The following is a 23,167-nucleotide window of genomic DNA, read 5'->3' as shown; positions in this document are numbered from 1 at the left end:
AAGGAAAGGAACAACAAAGGAGCAACACCAGGGATTTTTCCATACCCGGTACCCAGGTGTGTAGTCCCTGGAAAGGCTCTCCAACAGGTTCCAGTACAAATGCCACGGACAAGTGTCCCGCTGAGATGCGGTCGCTTGCTCGGACCCCTGGGACGCGGACACCTCCGAAGAGCAGCCTGTGACGTTTATTTTTTATGAAAGAAAATCCGCAGAAATAGATAAGCTTGTCCCTTTAGGCTGCGTTCGTTTTTAGCTACCTGGTAGAGTAGAGTAGAGTCACACTACCGATAGAGGTAGATGGTAGATGTAACCGTTTGAGGGTATTCTTGGAAAGGACAATGCTTGCTCAAGGCAACACAACTGATATAGGGCACTTCGTGCCCTAAGGTGATAACGCGCGTGCTGACAGGATAGGGAAAGGTGCAAGATACAGAGCTAGAGGGCAGATAAGGTTACCGCTAACAGGGAACTGTTACACCATCCCTTCCTCCTAAGCGAGGCACAGGTGCCTCCAGGGAGTCGAGGAATATGTGGAAAGGGAATAATCAAAATGAAATCGTGTCAACCCAACAACGCTCATCTAATTAAAGCACCGTGCAAGGTTACCAAGGACAGTCAGGCGAGTGAAGATAACGAAAATGGGGAAAATCTAAAACAGGAGGGGAATGGATTGCTTAACACAACAAGGATCAAGTGGGAATTCTTAAGGTACACGTGCAATTGAATTTGAGCGAGTAACATTTCGCGGTAACCATAGTGTCACTAACATGCCCTGGACGCCCTGTACGCCTCAGAGCAACTATCGGCCTACCGGCCTCGTCCAGCAAGTTCTCTTCTGGCTCCCAGGTGGCTTCATTGTCTGGGTACCCTTGCCACTTGACAAGGTACTGAGTCTGATGCCTTCGCTGGCGATCGTCAAGAATCTTCTCCACCATGTATCTGGTCTGACCGTGCAAGTCAGTGAACGGTGGCGGGGGTGGCTGCCGCCTGCCGGGAAGAGCATTCTGCTCATACCGGCGCAGAGCAGTGACATTGAAGACATGGTGGCACCGAATAGCGCTGGGTAGATCCAGCTGATAGGCGTTGGGTCCGATCTTCTTGATGATTGGGTAGGGCCCGAACCACTTAGGGCGTAGCTTCTGTGGCTGATCCCGGGCTTCTGCGGTTGTTAGAAAATCCTTGTACACCAGCACCATGTCGCCAACCTTCAGGTTGCTGGGCACCCTTCCCCTGTCTGCATACTGAGCTTGTCTAGCCTGAGCGGCAATCATGGCGTCATTTGCCAACTTGACGGCATCCGCCCGATCCTGGATCCAGTCTGGGGCACTCCCTCCTCCCCTCCGTGCCAGGAAATCTGGTGGGGACTTGGGATTAAGTCCATAATTTAGATAAAACGGCGTGCTAGAAGTGGAAGACTGATATGAACTATTTATTGCAAATTCGCAAAGAGGCAGAAGCTTGTCCCAATTATCTTGTTTGTGGTTAACAAACGCTCTAAGCACATCCTCCATTACTCTATTCATTCTCTCAGTCTGCCCATCGGTCTGTGGGTGATTGGCAGTACTAAACGACAAGGTGGTACCTAATTGATGAAACAATTCCCGGAAAAATTCAGAAGTAAATCTTGGGTCCCGATCACAAACAATAGTGGAACTCAAACCGTGTAATCTAAACACATTCTGGAGATACAAATCAGCAGAACCCTTTAGCGTCAATTTTGGAAGTCGTGGGGACTAAATGGACACATTTTGTAAGCCGGTCAACAAATGTATAAATTGCATCAAAGCCCTGAGGGGTCTGGGGTAAGCCAACGATAAAGTCCATGGAAATATCTTTCCAGGGGGTGTCTGGTACTGGGAGCGATTGCAGCAAACCGGATCTAGGCAACCCACCCTTAGTGCGCTGACATATGCCGCAAGACTTAACAAATTTCTTCACGTCAAGGCCCATCTTGGGCCAATAGAAGAATTGACGAAGCCGGAAATATGTACGATCCCGTCCCTGATGGCCTGCCGTAACACAGTCGTGATACTACTGCAGGAGCTGAAGCCTTACTGCACACTTGGGTACACACAAGCGATTGTTTGGTGCTGCACGGAGGTATAGGTACCTGGACTCTTCATCCCAATAGTACCGCTCGTGTAGATTATCAGAGGAATCGCCGCGCAGCCGCTGAATTATTGGGGAAAGCTGCTCGTCATTCTGATATGCTTCCGAAATCATCTCAGCACCACTATCACTCAGTTCCAAAGCAAACTCAATCGTATTCAAATGGGGTGCGGGTAGGATGGGTGGGCAATCCTTTTCCTCAACTACATTGCCAATTGCTGACCCGCGCAGATCAGGGCGGCGGGATAACGCATCAGCCATATTTTCCTTGCCGGGTTTGTGATTAACTGTGAAGTCATAGTCTGCAAGAAATTCAACCCATCTAGCTTCGCGCTTAGTGAGATTGGCTTTTGTGCTCAAGTAGACTACGGCCATGCTGTCACTGAACACTTCAAAATGCTGGAATAGATAAATTCTCCAGGATCGCAGTGCAAACACCACCGCCAGGGTTTCGCGTTCTGCAGCAGTGTAATTTCGCTCCGCTTGTGACAGCTTACGTCTGGCATATGCCACCGGATGCCAAGCACTATCACTTTCCCCCTGTTGGAGAAGGACGCCTGCTATTGCAAAATCACTTGCGTCTGCTGCAACTCTGAAAGGCTTCTGCACGTTTGCTAGTTTCAACAGCGGTGCACTCAACAAGGCCTGTCTCAGGGATTCGAATGCATGCTGACGGGGGCCACTCCATTCGAACCTGGCATGTTTGCCAGTGATCTCCTCTAATGGCCGCGATATAGTAGAGTAGTGCTCAATAAATCTTCTAAAGTAGTTCGCTTAACCAAGGAACTGTCTCACCTCCGTAACTGTCGTTGGTGGCTGCCATTCCCTCACTGCTTTAAGCTTCTTTGGATCTGGAGCGATACATTCACCGTCGATGCGATGCCCTAGAAACAGAACATCCTTGACACCAAACTCACATTTCGACTGCTTACAGAATAGCCTATTTTTCCGGAGCGTCTCAAGAACTGTTTGGATATGTTCAAGATGATCTTGCCAGGATTTGCTGAAGATAAGAATATCATCCAGAAACACTACCACAAACCGCCGTAAGTACGGTTGGAGAATACTGTTCATCAGTGACTGAAACGTGGCAGGGGCGTTAGTTAATCCAAAGCCCATGACCCGGAACTGGAAAGGACCGAAGGGAGTATTGATAGCCGTCTAAGGGCCGGGTTCCACTGCGGCTCCGCTGCTCGTCTTTCGCGGCTTGAAACGTCATCATTACCATAGTGACCGCGGCTCGAGCTGGAGCAGCGAAACCGCGGCTCACCGCGAGCTTTTGCTACGATTCTTGACCAAAAACTGCGAGCCGCGGTCGCGGCTCGACCTGTTTCCCGTACTTTGCATTGTTTTGTACGCCAGAATTTTAAAATTCAAATTTTAATTCGTTGCGCAGGCCAGAACACGAGGATTTGTTTGATTTCGCGCGCGCAGGCAGGTGAAACGTCATCAAAAAGTGTGGACCACGACCGCGGTACCGCGAATGGCGAGTGACAGTGGAACCGCGCTGCTCCGCTGCATGCAGCCAAGTGCCGCGGAGCAGCGGAGCCGCGGAGCCGCAGTGGAACCCGGCCCTAAGGTACATCTTCCTGACGGATCCTAAGCTGATTGTATCCCGAGCGTAAATCCAGCTTACTGAAGTATGAGCTACCTTGAATGGTATCAAACAGGTCATCAATGTTTGGGAGGCAAGCTTTGTTTTTGATGGTGATCCTGTTCAAATTCCGCCAATCACAAACCATGCGCAATGAGCCATCAGACTTTTTAACGAAAAAGATTGGGGCACCGTATGGTGACTTGCTGGGTTCGATAAAGCCCTTGAGGAGGAGTTCCGTGAGCTGGGCTTGCAATTCGTCCATCTCGGGTTTGGGGAGACGGTAGGCAGCCCGTGATGGAGGAACGGCACCCTCCTCAGTCACAATCTCATGGTCGACATCCCTCTCTGGCGGAAGCTCGGTCGGCAGGTCGTCTGGAAATATGTCCGCCTCACTTTGCTTCCTCGTAATTATTGCATTCAATACATATCCTCTCAGCTTTGCTACCCGCTAGCGTGATGCGTAATCGCAGCAGCCATTTGCTTTCTTCGAACCCGTTCTTGGAACAGATGTCCTCGAACAGGTCAAGATAACGCTCCTGACTGCGCTCCTTCATATGAGATGATTTTCATGGCTCTCAATTGGCGGCGACTCCTGACGCTCCGTATCACTATTTTGGCCGGAAGGGGGTTTAGCAACGAGCGGCTCTCCGTTCAGTTTGACTTCGTTGGTCTGAAAGTTGATATCCGGGTTGTGTCTGGTCAGCCATGGCTTGCCCAGGATAGCATCATAGCGGCTCAACGGAAAAACTGTGAAAGATTGAAGTCTTTCACGATAACCTTTACCGGACCGGTCCTCTGCAGTCCCGATGATGTCGATGAGCCATCAGCCAGGGTTACCTTCAGTGTTTCGTCCTTGCTCTCCGTAACAAGGCCGTTTCTTTGCACGAAAGCTTCCGATATGAAGTCGTGCGTCGATCCCGAGTCAATAAGCATAATTGCCCGGCGGCCGTTGATCCTGCCCTCAACACGGAGAGGGTCATGCTCCAAAGGAAGCTCCGTGTCCTGTACTGCGATATCAACGTTGCTGACATGGGATTCCTGTTCGGCAACATCTTCCGAATCAGCTTGCAGCGTCGGTTCTTCCAGCTCTAGTACGCTGTAACGGTTGCGTATGTCAACCGGGTAACCGTTGGGTGCTTTCCGCTTGGTCGCCAGCGAGCGCACGCCATTTTTCACTGGCGACCAGCGTTTGGGTGTTGATTGCTGGGACAATCCCGAGCTAGGTGACCTGGCTTTCGACAAGCGAAGCATCCACCCTGCCGACTCAGGTGACGCCTCTCCTCCGGTGTTAGCCTTTGGGGTCGTACGGGCTGACTTCGGTGCTGAATCGGGTTCGGCTGTTGGTCCGCCGTTTGCGCTGACCTGATCGCTTGGCTCAGATCAGTGGGGTGCTCTCGCAGCACCCGGGTCTTGACAGATGGGTGCAGTCTATTTACGAACAGCAGTCCTCGGGTCAGCTCGTCGATCTCAGGCACTTGTAGGCTTAGGCGCGAGAACTCGGTGACATAGCTCTCCAAGCTTGAGTGCTGCCTGACAGCGAAGAGATCCAGTCGCACCCGCTCTTGATGATGCAACGGACCGTACACCTTGGCGAGGGCTTCACACAGCGCTGTCCACGTCGAGAACTCCACACCCGTATCCAACGATGCGATGAGCCATAGCTTGGCGTTGCCGCTCAGGAAGCCCGCTGCGTAATCCACCATCACCGATGAGTCGGTGATTCCCAGTGACCAAATCGCCAGCTCAATGGAGAAAGCCCACTCTATGAACTGCGAGGGCTTGCCATCGAAGATCGGCGGCTCCTTAGCGTGCCGAGGCTTCCCGGACGAATGAGCGGGCGGCACAGGGAGCGGTTGTTGTCGGTTGCTTAGACGGGCGCTGACTTGGCGACTGGCTTCACGGACCTCGCTGGCCAACCTGAATAGCAACACAGAAAGAACAAGGATCGCCACGACAATGGCGAGCTCCAAGAACACCATGTTAACCATCCTCTGCTACCAGTGTAACCGTTTGAAGGTATTCTTGGAAAAGACAATGCTTGCTCAAGGCAATACAACTGATATACCTCACAATAATCACAACACTTGAAATGCTGCTTTCAACACTAAACTTGTACGACTCGTACTGCACCAACAATTGCCAACATGCAGTCATGCATGCATAGGAAAGAGGATCACGAGGGGAAGAGGTCTTCTGCATGTAGCTTTTCATTCTGTGTGTGATTATTGTGAGGTTTTGTGTGAAATTTTAATTTTCGGCTATCACATTTCGTTAATTTCTTACTTTTTAGACGGGGTCCATGGACTAGAACACAATAACTTTTTTTAGAAAACTGCCATAAAGCAGTTTTTATCGCTATAATTTCTTTTGTTTTTTTCTGTCACCAATCAATGGAATACCCTATATAATATCAATATGTAAATGATGGCCTTCACATCATATCAATACGGGCAAGAGTACATTATGTACTCTTGATACGGGTCATCCTAATAAAGAAATTATTATTATACCGTATTATACTCATTGATGTGCAAGCCTTTTCTTGCAGAAAATGGCACTAGCATGTTCTTCTGCGGGGAAACATGTGAGTAGTGGTGGACCATGGTGATACTTCCTTTTTTACACGGACGTCATTCTGTGCATGTTGCTGTAGCAGAATTTCATGACTGTCATAAAATTGTCTTGCCTTTCAGATATTTCAGATTTCCCCACCCTCGATCAGATTTATTTGAGAAATGTAACCAGGTGCGTGTCGCAGATGTTTTTGTTGGTTCTGTGTTTATAATGGTTTATAATCATGGGTTATCATGAAACGGTCATCCTGCATCATATTGCACTGAAATCGTAATCATGTTGATGTCCAAACAACTTTTGGAAGTAGTTCAATGACTTCAAACTGTTAGTCCACGATTTTCTAAAACAACACAGCAAAGGAGGAACAATAAACATGTATTAAAATGTAAACAAATACATTGCTGAGTCCGACACCTCGTTCCAACAACTACACTGATCCTGAGGAAAAAAGGGGCAAGGCTATGGTTGGAGGTACTGAGAGATGAACAAGGCACTCCATAATAATAAAATCTTACACATCTTTTGGTGAGTGTTAATGATATCCAGTCGAACCTCATTAGGACGAACACCAAGGGACCGATGGTATAGATTCTGTGAGTGTGTTTTAACTTATTTTATAACCAGTGAATGCAATTTTTTCTCCCATAGACATACGAATAGATTTCTTCTACAGCGCAAGATTCTAAGGCTGTGTTTACATGAAGCGTTTCAACCCGGGTTGAGTTCGACCCGGGTCAGATTTCAACCCGCCATGTGCACAATGTGAAGGGCGCATTTACATTTAGAAAAGCGATCCTGTCAGCTTTTCTATTATTGTGTTCACATGGCAGAAAAAACGACATCGCTATGCTACGTAAGTTTCTACGTAAGGTGCTCGGTATTTCACTTAGGCTACGTAAGTCTCTACGTAACGTGCTCGGTATTAGATCTACCAACGCGTGGTAGCCGTGTGCTGTGCACGTGCACGGCAGACATTGTGTTCAGTGCACATGCATGCAGTCCGCGGATCCGTGTTCGGATGTGCATGCGCGAGGAACTTCCTTCTTTGGAACTGCTTCTTGCATGAGCTGTTTCGGATATTTCGTCTCATGGCCTGGCTTATTTCGTTTCGGCGCTGCTGAGACCTCCTTTCGCGGAATATTACTCAATGACAGGTGAGTTGACCAGTTGCCTTTGATTCATTTGCTTGTGTTGACTCTTTCATTCAGGAAAAGTGTGCTGATTTTGGGGCGGAATGCAATAAATAATGGAAAAGTTGACAGGATCTCTTTTCTAAATTTTGCTTTTCTGCTGCCGAGCTGCGAGGCCTCCTTTTACGGAATACTCGATGACAGGTGATCTCTAAGTTTACCGGTTTCCTTCGATTCATTTGCTTATGTTCACCTTTCATTTACGGAAACCTGTGCTGATTTTATTCGGATTTAGATCCATTTTTATCTCTTTGCCCTTGTCTACAGTGTGCGAAGAACGCGAGTGCAACTTCTTGACGGTAAGGCTTATGTTAGATGTGTTGTCGAAATACTCATATTCATTGTACATTGGTACGTTACAAGTAAGGCACTGGTCAGTGGCATACTATCGTTGGCAGTTCCCAATCTGGAGGGAAAGGTTCAAGTACCAATTGACCGAGTTTGAAAAATAAATTCGCATATCAGGGGAAATCTCTATTGTGGAGAGGTTCAGTAACTTGTTTGTTTCATACGAAACAAGCAAATGGGTGCAGTCCCGTCTCGTGAAAATCTCGTTTGCGCGGGCCAAGTGCACGTACGCCATGACCCGATCTCACGAAATTTCCTACGACAGTTCATTTCGCGTTCCCTGCAAGTTTCGCGTCCCAAGGTGCGAAGTTTCGCACTTCATGATGTAGAGCGAAAGTTTGTACGCATTTTCGTTTTGCAGAATCTCTCTAGTGACTCAATTGTTTCATACGAGACGAGTCAATGAGTCGGTGTGGCTTAGCATCTTTCGCTGTAGAAGAAATCTATTCGTATGTCTAATGGAGAAATAATTGTATTTACTGGTTATAAAATAGGTTAAGACAAACTCACAGAATAAATGCCATCGGTCCCTTGGTGTTCGTCCTAAAGAGGTTCGACTGGATATCATTCATACTCACCAAAAGATATGTAAGATTTTATCATTGTGGAGTGCCTTGTTTATCTCTCAGTACCTCCAACCATAGCCTTGCCCCTTTTCTCCTCAGGATCAGTGTAGTTGTTGGAACGAGGTTTTGGACTCAGCAATGTATTCGTTTACATTTTAATACATGTTTATTGTTCCTCCTTTGCTGTGTTGTTTTAGACAATCGTGGACTAACAGTTTGAAGTCATTGAACTACTTCCAAAAGTTGTATCGACATCAACAGGATTACGATTTCAGTTTCAATATGATGCTGGATGACCTTATCACGATAACCCATGACTATAAACCATTATAAACACAGAATCAACAAAAACATCTGCGACACGCACCTGGCGCATGGCTACATTTCTCAAATAAATCTGATTGAGGGTGGAGAAATCTGAAATATCTGAAAGGCAAGACAATTTTATGACAGAGTCATGAAATTCTGCAACAGCAACATGCACAGAATGACCTCCGTATAAAAAAAGTATCACCCCCACTGCTCACATGTTTCCCCGCAGAAGAACATGCATTATGCTAGTGCCATTTTCTGCAAGAAAAGGCTTGCACATCAATGCGTATAATTGATATGATGTGAAGGCCATCATTTACATATTGATATAGGGAATTCCATTGATTGGTGACAGAAAAAAACAAAAGAAATTATAGCAATAAAAACTGCTTTATGGCAGTTTTCTAAAAAAGGTTATTGTGTTCTAGTCCATGGACCCAGTCTAAAAAGTAAGAAATTAACGAAATGTGATAGCTGAAAATTAAAATTTCACACAAAACCTCACAATAATCACAACACTTGAAATGCTGCTTTCAACACTAAACTTGTACTGCTCCAACAATTGGCAACATGCATGCATAGGAAAGAGGATCACGAGGGGAAAAGGTCTTCTGCATGTAGCTTTTCATTCTGTGTGTCATTATTGTGAGGTTTTGTGTGAAATTTTAATTTTCAGCTATCACATTTCGTTAATTTCTTACTTTTTAGACTGGGTCCATGGACTAGAACACAATAACCTTTTTTAGAAAACTGCCATAAAGCAGTTTTTATTGCTATAATGACGCATTGCGCTTGACCCGGGTTGAAATTTCGCCCCGGGTTGATTTCAACCCTCCCCCCAAGGGAAGGGTTGAAATCAACCCGGGTCAAGAAAATCGTACAAACGTACTTCTGTGCGTATCTCGCGCCAGGTTTGAACAGCACTGCAGATGCAAATTTCGCGCGAACGGATTCACGTGACCATACAGGACTGTAGAAGTTTTTTTGTTTTTTTTTGTTTGGACTGTAGAAGTTGACTTTTGGCGGCATATCAGTATTTGACCCGGGTCAATTGTCTTCATGTAAACGCTCACCTCTTTTGTCTATCGTACAGACTTTCAACCCGGGCTGAACTCGACCCGGGTTGAAATTTCTTATGTAAACACAGCCTAAGCCACACCAACTCGTTGACTCGTCTCGTATGAAACAAATGAGTCACTAGAGAGGTTCTGCAAAACGAAAATGCGTACAAACTTTCGTTCCACGTCATGAAGTGCGAAACTTCGCACGAACTTTCGCAACTTTGGACGCGAAACTTGCAGGGAACGCGAAATGAACTGTCGTACACACTTTCGTGAGATTGGGTCATGGCGTACGTGCACTTGGCCCGCGCAAACTACGAAAATAAGCAGTACGCAAAGTTCGTGCAAAAAATCGTGCACACTTTCGAAAGGACTGTCGCGAAACTTCGTTCGAATTTTCGTTTTGCAGAACCTCTCTACTGATCGTTTCTTTAGCAACATGATGGCAACTGAAACAGCAACAGAGAATGTACGATACATGTACAGCACATTCTTGAAGGTACTACAAACAGTTTGCAGATCGTAATTCTTGCTTTGGCGGCACGAAACTTTATTTGGGGCAGTGCAATCTCGGCGGTACTCACAAATAATAAATCAAACAGCCCAGACTCGAGTAAACAAATCCAATCATACAAGTACGAGATCTTCACAAGACTGCACCCATTGGCTTGTTTCGTATGAAGCAAACAAGTTTACTGAACCTATTATATCCACAATGGAGATTTTCCCTGATATGCGAATTTATTTTGCAAACTCGGTCAATGGGTCCTTGAACCTTTCCCTCCAGATTGGGAACTGCCAACGATAGTATGCCACTCACCAGTGCCTTACTTGTAACGTACCAATGTACAATGAATACATGAGTATTTCGACAACACATCTAACATAAGCCTTACCGTCAAGAAGGTGAACTCGCGTTCTTCGCACACTGTAGACAAGGGCAAAGAGATAAAAATGGATCTAAATCCGAATAAAATCAGCACACGTTTCCGTAAATGAAAGGGTGAGCATAAGCAAATGAATCGAAGGAAACTGGTCAACTCAGAGATCACCTGTCATCGAGTATTCCGTAAAAGGAGTCATCGGCAGCGGAAAAGCTAAATATAGAAAAGAGATCCTGTCAGCTTTTCCATTATTTATTGCATTCCGCCCAAAATCAGCACACTTTTCGTAAATGAAAGAGTCAACACAAGCAAATGAATCAAAGGGAACTGGTCAACTCACCTGTCATTGAGTAATATTCCGCGAAAGGAGGTCTCAGCAGCGCCGAAACGAAATAAGCCAGGCCAGGAGACGAAATATCCAAAACAGCTCATATACAAGAAGCAGTTCCAAAGGAGGAAGTTCCTCGCGCATGCACATCCGAACACGGACTGCACTGCCGCACAATGTCTGCCGTTCACGTGCACAGCACGCCGTTGGTAGATCTAATACCGAGCACCTTACGTAGAGACTTACGTAGCCTAAGTGATATACCGAGCACCTTACGTAGAAACTTACGTAGCATAGCGGTGTCGTTTTTCTTGCCATGTGAACACAATAATAGAAAAGCTGACAGGATCGCTTTTCTAAATGGGGCACTTCGTGCCCTAAGGTGATAACGCGCGTGCTGACAGGATATAGTCCATCAGCCAGTGGTGCCAAAGTGAGTCCCCCGTTGCACTTACAAATCGAACACCTGGAACTGACATCAATCGACAGCAAAAGCATCACTGAATCCGACCTGCCTACTTTCCCTGGCGAAACTCTTGCACTCCTTTTGCAGTGCGCCTTGGAAGTTCGACAAATTTCTTCTTCTTCATCAGCCATTACGAGGTTTTCCATCCGTTTTATCAGGACATCCAATGCGTCTTCAGTGAAAAACGTGGAGTTTTGTCAACGTTTGGTGTGGTTTTCCGTGGCGATCGACCTAAAATCGCGAAATAAATCGCCGTCGATTTGAGCAGAGGTGAGTTGTCTTGGAGCACGTACAGATTCAAAAAATATGTGTACATGCGCACCGGGAAGAAGATGAAGATTCTCACCATTTTTCAAATAACTCATTCAAAAAACTACATGACTATTGTACTGCAATTGTTGTAGTTACGTGTTTGCAACTACAATGGTATCAAGTAGATAATCAAGCAAGGTACAGAGGGATTGATGGCTGATCAAAGCCCAAGGCCCAAGGGACCAGCCCGAGGGCTTTGATCAGTCATCAAGCCCGACTGTACCTCGCTTGAATATCCTTCAGACGATCCCCAACAATTTTTTGATTTTGAATTCAATCGCTTTATTCTTTGGGTGATCTCGAGTGTGGTAGATAGTACTTCGAAGTAATACAACTGTAACTGTGCCACTACCTGGTTGCAACATGTTCAAAGCAGCCTTGCCTTTATTTCAACTGTTTGCTGTCAGCATCCAGTGCCATGGCGTTTGCTAGTTGGTCGTAATGGAGAAGAGAACTGCAGGGCATTCACTCGATGTACAACATCCATCGCCGCAGATTCCTTACTTTTAGCTCTCCACGTTCCTTATTTTTCCAGGGATCAGGACCTTCCCGGGGTGATTCTATTCAGGGTGGAAGCGTAGATCACTTTTGCCAAACAGTAAAAACTACGCTTCAAACCTGCTTGACATGACTCGGGGTGCATACTTCGGCAACCCGAAGGTGGATGATGTTCAATACTAGCTCATTGTAATCTTCCTGAAGGTATGTATTCGGATGCTCAATTAAATAGAACAGTGAAAGAGATGTGTAATGGAACAACACCCTACAAGTAGGCGAACAACAATTTTATTGTAATTTGAATCCAGGCACACGTGTAAAACGGAAACTGCAATGGTTTACACTGCAAATCTTCTCGATTTGCAAGATTTTTCCCGTAATTCACAAAAATCTGAAAGTTCATTCCTGAAACGCGCATGGCACTGATTGGAGATTGGGTTTAGGTCACAACAATGGCTGTCGATGAAATGCCAAAAATGGTCACTTTGTCGGCTTCCCCCTGCAGAGCGTGCAAGTCGTTTACTCTTTTTATTTGCGGATTCGGTGTACAGGGTACCTAAACTCCCCATTGAGGCCAAAATCAAGTATTCGATTTCTAAGTGCAACAGGGTGCTTGAATTTGACGACTTCTGAGTTCTTGGCTGATGGACTAATAGGGAAAGGTGCAAGATACAGAGCTAGAGGGCAGATAAGGTTAGCGCTAACAGGGAACTGTTACAGTAGAGGCAAGTGTACGAACGCTGTTCTACCAGATCTAGTAGTTTACACGATGTGTACGTGAAATGTTTCTTTTTATGGAGTTGTGTACAAATCCTTGATCTTCAAATCCCGTAGCTCTACCAACTTCTACCGGATTCTACCAACTTTTTCCCGGTAGAGCCGGTAGAGGAAAGTAGAATCTACCCTTTTGAGTAGAATTTTTTTCAAAAAACGAACACCTTTACCGTAAGAAGTAGTTTCTACCCAAACCTGTAGTTCAAAAACGAACGCCCCCAGCAAAAATACGCACAAACGCATGGTTTCACGCGTACACGCGCCAGTTAAGCGGGATTCACAGAAGCTTTTTTGCGATGCGACACGCGATGCGACAGACGCGAAACCGGGAAAACCCCAAATCGCAGCCATGTCGCACCCCACGCAACTGCCGCAACTGGGCCATCGCAGGCCATCGCAGAAGTTGAGCTTGGCTCAACTTTTGCGATGCGATGCGATGCGACAAGCGATTTGGTGTACGATTTTGACCTTTTCTACAGCAAAGTTGTACAAAGGTGCAAGAGTTGCCTATAAATTTTTACAAGTTGTGTCAAACCGCGCGAATATCATGGTGACGTACCCAAATCAGCAAAACTTTGTCGCATCGCTGACTTCTTCTGTGAATGGTATTTCGCGAGTTCGCATCGCACGCATCCATCGCAGATCGCGTCGCATCGCGTGTCGCATCGCAAAAAAGCTTCTGTGAATCCCGCTTTAGCTGTTGACCTTGCACTTGTGTTGATTTTGCACTTGTGTTTATTTTGCCCGTACAAGAGGCAATGAAAAAAAAAACCTGAACCACAATCATGTCTGGCAGGACTTTCCTACCCTTTTCTGAGTGCAATAAAAAAAAAATTTCGGCGCGTTTCCGTACGCAAGGCGCCCCAAAAGCCAGCAAAAATACGCACAAACGCATGGTTTCACGCGTACAAGCGCCAGTTAGCTGTTGACCTTGCACTTGTGTTGATTTTGCACTTGTGTTTATTTTGCCCGTACAAGAGGCTTGGCAATGAAAAAAAAAACTTGAACCACAATCATGTCTGGCAGGACTTTACGGCTGAACCAAGGCCTCGTGCGTACGGCCGCGGTGTAGGCCTCGGCGCAACGCGCCTTTTTTTTTTTATTTATTTTTTTTTTTTTATTGAACTCAAACCATGCCTCTTGTACGGGCAAAACATAAAATAAAGACAATCAATGATTAGATCGAGCGCACGCGGTGATGATCATGTACAATGTCATTAATGACACTTGACAGATAATAATGTAAGCCTCAAGCTGAGATTCTTGCTTCAGCAACAACAAGCGCTGCCGAGTCTGAGGCCATTGCTGGTAAGAATGCCTTGCGTGCACCACGCAAGCACATCAGCGCTGAACGGACCAGTGCAAAGCCAATCTGGCAGCGGATGGCAGCTAGGGTGATGCTGTATGGCTCCCCAGTCTTGGCAGCGAGGAGAGAGGCGATGCGTTTGTAGAGCGAAGCACCATGCTTTCCCATGCCTCCGGTGGTAGAGAAGATGGCGGGGACAAAGCTGGAATGCTCCACCTCCCTCAGGCGCTGCTCATACGCACGACGCTTAGCCTTTTCATGACGGACATAGGTAGCAGCAAGTGAGTTGGAACGGTTCGAAGACGCATGGGGGTTGAATACCCGTACATCAATGTAGGTGCGTTCGAACCGTCCTCCCCAAATGCCACTAGCCACGACGTCTAGGCGTGCCTGGTCGTCAGCAATAGCAGTGCGATAACGGAGTTGCTCTCCGGAGAGTGGCTGGAGGTGTGGCTCAACTGCCACCTGATGGGCAACCCGCCTGAGCAGACGAGCAGTGAGGTCCCTCACCTCGTTGTGACGAATGGACGGAAATCCACCCGTCGGACACGAGAGGGAGTGAGACACAGTGAACTGCTGCCCACACGCACACAGTGATGGTAGCCGGACCGGCAGCCAGTTGAAGCGAAGGCAAACAGCATCCCGAAACTCCGACTTCGTCAGGGTGAAGCCATGGCGTTGAAGGGGTCGGCACGTGAGCCAGCTTGAGGCACCCGGTTCCGAAGCCAGAGCGATCACTCGCTGCAGCTCTGAACTGGCGGAGGAAGAGAAGGCCTGGGCTGCTGCGCGAATTGACTCCCCGGCTGTCGCCATCACGCGCTTCTTGGCAGCGCGAACATCATGGATGGCAGTGCCAAGAACTGGATCTTGGGCGAGAACACGGCAGGTGAGGGAGGCAGTGATGTCAAGGGAGGACTGGTGCTGTTCGGCCCGGGACGACGGATGAGGTATGCCAAGGCCTCCAAAGCGACATGGCAATGCTATCAGGGTGCGCTCCTCAGCATTGACGGGGCGACCTAGGAGAGCAGGAATGAAGGTGTTGGTGATAGCAGCATCAAGCGGAGCTAGGTGCTCAGCCATACCAGGTTGTGCCCTACAGAGAAAAGTCCATTTGCTCTGCAGGCCGTACACATACGCTGAGTAGGCTGCTTGCGGCTCAGTGATAGCATACTGGCTAAGGCGGTGAACTTGTGTGCTCCACTCCTCAACCTTCTGCTGCAGGTAGCTGGTGACAAAGGCTGGCGTGCCGATTGCAGCGCCGAGGTATCTTGCACCATCGGGTTGGATGGTGACACCTGTGCCGTCGAAAATACGGACAGCCTCATCGAGGAACTGAGGTTTCACAACCAGGATGGATTTGGACGGGTTGGGAAAGTATCCGTACTGGGGGCCCTTTCCGACTAGCCGATCCCACCACTTGCGCACCCGCAGCAGCTTGCCACCCGACCCAGCGTCGTCAGCATACCAGGACTGTACCGCACCTTCAGTTGCCACAGACTTCATCAGCGGGGCGATGCCAATAGCGTACATGGCCATTGCCACAGGGTCGCCTTGAGTTGTACCTTCCTCCGATAGGATCGTTTCACCACCAACAAATAGTTTTGCGGGCCGACGGTATGTGTTGACAACCAGATGGGCGAGAGACGGACACGTGTGCTGCACATTCCTAAGGCAAACTTCGCGGTTCAGGCAATTGAACGCATTGGATGCGTCGGCAAGCAAAAGACACTCTGTGGACGGATCATCAAACACACTCCCCATCGCATGGATGGCAGCTTCGATACCTCCGTCCTGGCCTGCACATAACTGAAGGCTTCCTGCAGCCTCCATGATTTCAGGGCGGATGACAGAGAGGATGGCCTTGCCCAGGATTCGGCGGAGAACCTCCCCAATGCCGATCGGTCTGACACCTGGGCTCTTGTCCAGAGGAATTAATCTGCAGGACGTGTAAGCTTCTAGTGCGGTAGGATCGACATACGTAGTTGCGAGGCGGCGCGCACATTGAGCCATAGCATCGCATAGCTGGTCAGATGCATCGGAGAAGCCGGTGCACATATGGCGCCACGTGTCCGCGTTCACTCCCGATGGGCAAGCACCTCCCTGCGTGTGTAGTGCGGCACGTCGGATGGAGGCTCTATTAAGAGCTTCGAACTGCACAGGATGAGGTGGTATGGGCGCTTGCCCGGGAATCAGTGCATCTGGGTTTGCTGGCTGGCCGATAGGGTGCTTGCTCTTGAGCACGTCACGAACAGTGCTGTCACCCACTCTGTCGTCCAGTTCCAATACACCGCCACGACCACCCTCCTGCAACATGTGGATGGCGGAGGTTAACTTTCCACCCGTCACAAGGTTGGCAAAGTGACGAGCGTCTGTGGACTGAGCAGTTGTGGATGACTGACGTTGAAGAAGCTGTTGGATCGTGCGACATTCATGGCGTAGTTGATCTATCTCGCCGTTATTCCACTGGTGCAAGCGGGTTTGGAGACACTTTGCGAGTGACTGTGATGGTGGTCTTGTTTTCTGAAGGAGTAGTTGCTGGAACACCATGGCAATTCTGAGGGCTTGACCCTCAAAGGGTCCTGAATCTCCAAAGCCCTGCAGATAGACACTCAGTTGTGCTACAAATGCCTTTCCAGAAGATCCATGTGGCACATTGAAGGTATTTGGCCTGAAATGTACTGCCTCCTCATATGCGGCATTGATGGTGGCTGCCGTAGTTTGGCTGTCCATAGTTCCCAGGGTGAATGCACCAGTCGCTGCAGGCGAATGGTGTGGCAGCGTATTGTTGTCCTGCCTGTTTGCGTCTTGATGGAGGGTCTCGTCCAAGGGCAAGGTTGCATGAATCTGTGTTGCTTGACTACTATCTAGACCTGCAAGCAGATGTGCGGCTTCCGCGAGAGAGTCTTCTGGATCGGCTCTAGCACTGTCCAGTAATACTTGCCCCGTTTCTGCCGAATCCGTACCTGGTTCATCCGCATCGAGTCGAAGCTGGCTCGTGCCGCCGGCCGGTGTTCTAGCCGCCTGCTCCGCTCGGCCGCCCGCAAAACTAGAACTAGAACTACTACTACTACTACCCACATGGGCAGCACCCGGGTCGCGACACTCTGCAGCTTGGGCATGTGTGTGGATTTCGCGTGGGTCAGTGTCATGCTGTTGGTCTAATATGTCCCACGCCTGCTGTTGAGAATTTGAAACAGTCTCTTGTCGGCACTCCGCAAGCAGAGCAGACGTGAGTGACTCTGGGGTCTCAGCTGTGGTAGTCGGCCTCATTGTCATGTCACGCTGTGTAGGTCTGACATCGTCAGCATGCTTGCAAGTTGACACTTCTGAACTGGTGCTTGACTCCGCAGACTCCGCGGATTCCAGTAAGTTCCATGCTAGCTGTTGAGAGCTTGAAACATTCGACATAGCAGCGGCGAGTGCGGCGGAGGCTATGTCATCCGCTGTGGTTGCACCGGACACGGGCGTTCTCTGAGTGGTGTGTGTGTTGGTTGTCGATCTTCGGTTGGGCGACGCAAATCCGAGTTGCTCAGGTGCAGGTGGAGCTGCCCCTGGCTTCGGTACGGTACTAACGGCTGGCTCTTTTCGTACGGTTACGGTGTTCTTACAGTTCGACTTCCGTCCTGGCGCGCAGCTCGTGCACTTACGATTCTCTTTAGCACATTTGCATTTGTAGCAGGTGCCATTGCCGTTGCACCGGCAACATTGGCCCTTGGTTTCCAGATGACGACCCCCTGGTGGTCCCTCCATGCTGTCCGCCATTCCGTCAAAGCATTGTGCGATAGAGTCGCCCGCATGCGCGCAGAGGTACAAAAAACTTCACGACGCAGAGCTCCAAAAACTACGACTCGTACAAAACTCAACGACTCGCGCGCCTTGGCCTGCGCCCTTGGCCGTACGCACTCGGCCTTGATTCAGCCGTAAAGTCCTGCCAGACCGGCCTCTATGATTTTTTTAATTTTTTTAACAGTATTTCGCACAGCAGAAAAGCAACCAATAACTGGCAGGGCAGGGTTGGGCCTTTTTCTTTTTTCACGAGTCTCATTAGGTTCTGTTGCCCGTGCAGTGGCAGATTTCGCGCGGTAAAAAAAAAAAAAAAAAAGCAACCAACAGAAAATCACGGAAGATCCACCGTACATGTCCTGGTTCACATGTACACCGCGTACCGGTGTACCTGAAATGAAGCAATCAATGTAGCCGGCGATTCCTTGTCGCAGTACAAAACACAGCGTGGAAGTAGTATGGCTTCAGTCTTGACGAGCACCCAGTAATTGAAACTGTTGTTTTTCTTGCGCTGGATAATATCATATTGCAAGGTAACCTGTTGTGGATAGTAATACAGTTGGATTTTTTCATTACACTTACATTTCTGCGGCTGCTGGATTTGTTGTCTTTCTTTCGCCATCAGCGGCAATTCTACTGTTGCAGTGGTTATCGTAAACCGAATTTCTCTTCGAACTATTTCAAAGTTTGGCATCATGGCGGGCCTATGGAACCCGGTAAGTAGTCTTCTAACTACACGAATGTCTAGTATGTGACTTATGTCTTTCAAGGCTCTCTAATATGTAGGCGAACATTGTAGAAGAAATACAAACGCTAGGATTATTCACTGGTTTGAGGGGAAAGACGGAAACGGGAAATGCCTGGAGCAAAAATTGATGGTCCCCACCAGGACTTGAACCTGGGACCCTCGCCGGTAGCAGCGATGCACTGACCACTAAGGGGATAGGGTAGCCGTCATCTCAGCACAGGCCGCTCAAAAATTTCTTCAGACTTCGTAACTCCCGCTTCCTGTGAATCGACACAGTCGGGTGGGACGCAGGCCTCACTGTAAAGTGATGTTCACAACTTTCGAGTGTACGCATGAAACCTGCTTTGTGCATATTTTCGCTGGCCTTTGGGGCGCCATGCGTACGGAAACACGCCGAAATGAACTTTCCTACGTGTTGGAATTTTCAGCGTGAATCAGATGTGTAGCAGCGGGGTGAACAAATTAGTGCTCAAAGGCATCGAAACCCGTAAACACGAGTCAAATTGCTGCTTTTTTGTTAAAACCTGCGCACATAAACCGCAAACGTACCTCGTCCATGGGCCAGTTGGGAACACGAGAAACTCCTCAACTTCACAACCTATGTATTTGTTTACCGTCGTCTGAATGGACTTGCTAGTCCTCTTCTGGGAGTTTGCTTTACCTTGAGCGCCCATGGTGCCCACACTGCTGGCATCTGCTGACTTTCGCCCGTCCATCAATTTATACCTAGGGCACCCTGTAAAAAGGCGCTGTCGCCTGTTGGGAATTCCCTAGTCAAAGAAGAATAAATAATAACACGAATAATAAAACACTGCTTTACCCACACACTTCATGTACAAACTAGCAAGCGGGAAGCCCCAGGTCATAACATATTCTCTGGTTTGAGGGAAAGACGTGAGTGAGAAAAGTCTGAAGAAAAAAAAATGACTGTTACCACCTGGACTTGAACCAGGGACATTCGCTTATAGCCAGCAATGACATCCTGACAAAAGTATCAAAAAGTATAATAATTTTGAGATGAGTCTCCTCTCCTCCTGTGAGGGCATAGGCCCAGAAGCAGCCATGGTAATCAAGAGGCTGGCGCACAGTTTGGCCACCAAACACAACGCTGCCTATAGCCAGGTTGTAGCTTGGGTGCAGCTTGGTATCTTCTCTTACCAAGTCTGTCATCCGTTTCGTCCGCGGATCACGCTCTGTTTACCATCGTCACTTCGACCTTGCGCCTATTGACCTCGTCCAGGCGTGTCTGGCTCGACATTAAACTGTATTCACAGCCTTTTTTCTCGTTTCTGCCTGTTGTATAATTACTTTTCGGCGTGTATTTACCGCCAAATTGCCAGGTGCATGTTTACCACCATAATTATGAATAAAATCCTCAGGACCAAAACAATATCAGATGCGTAGACAACACAACGTGTTCTTGATTTCAGAAAGGAAAATTATAGTCTGAAGAGAGATAGTCTGAAGAGAGATAGTCTGAAGAGAGATGGTCTGAAGAGAGATAGTCTGAAGAGAGATAGTCTGAAGAGAGATAGTCTGAACAGAGTTAGTCTGAAGAGAGATAGTCTGAAGAGAGATAGTCTGAAGAGAGATAGTCTGAAGAGAGATAGTCTGAAGAGAGATGGTCTGAAGAGAGATAGTCTGAAGAGAGTTAGTCTGAAGAGAGATAGTCTGAAGAGAGATAGTCTGAACAGAGATAGTCTGAAGAGAGATGGTGAGCCAATGAAATCATGGATACAATAGGAATCTTTCACGAGTTATACCTAACTGTCTACAAAGTAATCAGATGGTACTTCTGAAGTACACACACACAGTCAATATGCGTGACAACATGGCACAAAACTAACAAGGAGTACTGAGACAGTCAATGACCTGGCATCTAGCTCAAACACGGCTACGAGGCGCAAACCAACAACCTTCCGACTTGAAAGGCTCTGGACAGTATGGTCCAAAGAGCGGAAGGAAAGCGCAAGTGAGATGAGTATGAGCTATGTCCCAAGGGAGCAAAATGCCGAATATCACTGGGTGAGGACGAGTCCAGTAGGACAATTGCGAATACAGGCCTTACTGCAACATGACGGCGCAAAGCCACACACCACCAAACTTGGGAGGCTCACGTGTACCGTATTATCCGCAATAAATGTACATTACTTTTTTTATTTTTTCAAAAGTGGTCAGACCTGTACTACTATAGGAGACTTGTACTTTAATTGATTGTGGAAAAATTGATGGCCCGTGTTGGAAGGCAAAAAACGGCAAAAAGAATCCTGAGAATGAAACTGTAAGAATGTACCGTAAAGTCCGCTGCAAACGCCCACTTTGCTGCAAACGCCCACCCCAGCGAGTCCATACTATTTTCGTCTTTTTCAGGTCAATAAAGTTGTAGAAAACTGGCATGAAGGTCAAATGCGTACGGAAATGGCTGTAATGCCTACAAACTGCCTATGTCTCAAGCGGGATTCACAGAAGCTTTTTTTGCGATGAGACACGCGATGCGACAGGCGCGAAACCGGGAAAACCCAAATCGCAGCCATGTCGCACCCCACGCAACTGCCGCAACTGGGCCATCGCAGGCCATCGCAGAAGTTGAGCTTGGCTCAACTTTTGCGATGCGATGCGACAAGCGATTTGGCGTACGATTTTGACCTTTTCTACAGCAAAGTTGTACAAAGGTTCAAGAGTTGCCTATAAATTTGTACAAGTTGTATCAAACCGCGCGAATATCATGGTGACGTAGCCAAATCAGCAAAATGTTGTCGCATTACGGACTTCTTCTGTTAATGGTATTTCGCGAGTTCGCATCTCACGCGTCCGTCGCAGATCGCGTCGCATCGTGTGTCGCATCACAAAAAAGCTTCTGTGAATCACGCTTTACCCCGAGGCTCTCTGCAAAAGCAATTTTCATCATCTTGCAGCAACGAAAAACTTTTGTCAAGATTTCCTTTCATTTTATAAATGAGTCGTCTTTGTGGTAGGTCGCTCTCAATGCAGTAATGCCGTAGAATCCATCTGGTTTTCATGAAAGTTCTGCAGTGCCACAATGTAGCATTTGCAGAACGGAACATTGATTGTTCTGACGAAGCGTCAGTCAACGACTTGACCGCTCGCAGTATTGCAGTTGCAAGTTGAACAGGGTATGTCACAGTATTGCGGTTGCAAGTTGAACAGGGTATGTCACAGTATTGCAGTTGCAAGTTGAACAGGGTATGTCACAGTATTGCAGTTGCAAGTTGAACAGGGTATGTCACAGTATTGCAGTTGCAAGTTGAACAGGGTATGTCACAGTATTGCAGTTGCAAGTTGAACAGGGTATGTCACAGTATTGCAGTTGCAAGTTGAACAGGGTATGTCACAGTATTGCAGTTGCAAGTTGAACAGGGTATGTCACAGTATTGCAGTTGCAAGTTGAACAGGGTATGTCACAGTATTGCAGTTGCAAGTTGAACAGGGTATGTCACAGTATTGCAGTTGCAAGTTGAACAGGGTATGTCACAGTATTGCAGTTGCAAGTTGAACAGGGTATGTCACAGTATTGCAGTTGCAAGTTGAACAGGGTATGTCACAGTATTGCGGTTGCAAGTTGAACAGGGTATGTCACAGTATTGCAGTTGCAAGTTGAACAGGGCATGTCACAGTATTGCAGTTGCAAGTTGAACAGGGTATGTCACAGTATTGCAGTTGCAAGTTGAACAGGGTATGTCACAGTATTGCAGTTGCAAGTTGAACAGGGTATGTCACAGTATTGCAGTTGCAAGTTGAACAGGGTATGTCACAGTATTGCAGTTGCAAGTTGAACAGGGTATGTCACAGTATTGCAGTTGCAAGTTGAACAGGGTATGTCACAGTATTGCAGTTGCAAGTTGAACAGGGTATGTCACAGTATTGCAGTTGCAAGTTGAACAGGGTATGTCACAGTATTGCAGTTGCAAGTTGAACAGGGTATGTCACAGTATTGCAGTTGCAAGTTGAACAGGGTATGTCACAGTATTGCAGTTGCAAGTTGAACAGGGTATGTCACAGTATTGCAGTTGCAAGTTGAACAGGGTATGTCACAGTATTGCAGTTGCAAGTTGAACAGGGTATGTCACAGTATTGCAGTTGCAAGTTGAACAGGGTATGTCACAGTATTGCAGTTGCAAGTTGAACAGGGTATGTCACAGTATTGCAGTTGCAAGTTGAACAGGGTATGTCACAGTATTGCAGTTGCAAGTTGAACAGGGTATGTCACAGTATTGCGGTTGCAAGTTGAACAGGGTATGTCACAGTATTGCAGTTGCAAGTTGAACAGGGCATGTCACAGTATTGCAGTTG

At 47.6% G+C, this 23,167-nt stretch overlaps 1 protein-coding gene across 1 annotated transcript in view; it reads left to right on the top strand.

Annotated features, from left to right (window-relative positions):
- The first annotated feature begins 18,567 nt into the window (after positions 1-18,567).
- LOC135828787 (leucine-rich repeat-containing protein 15-like) overlaps positions 18,568-23,167 on the top strand; it is a 220,229-nt gene continuing 215,629 nt past the window's right edge. The window contains exons 1-2 of the mRNA XM_065341220.1: positions 18,568-18,641; positions 18,734-18,824. Of these exons, the coding sequence (XP_065197292.1) occupies positions 18,804-18,824 (21 nt within the window). The 5' untranslated portion in view covers positions 18,568-18,641; positions 18,734-18,803. The remainder of the gene's footprint in view (positions 18,642-18,733; positions 18,825-23,167) is intronic.

The sequence above is a fragment of the Sycon ciliatum genome, chromosome 12 (genome assembly GCF_964019385.1).
Source record: "Sycon ciliatum chromosome 12, ocSycCili1.1, whole genome shotgun sequence".
Classification (NCBI taxonomy): Eukaryota; Metazoa; Porifera; class Calcarea; order Leucosolenida; family Sycettidae; genus Sycon; species Sycon ciliatum.
Note: the sequence above shows the minus strand (reverse complement) of the source record. Positions and strands in the feature narration are given on the sequence as shown.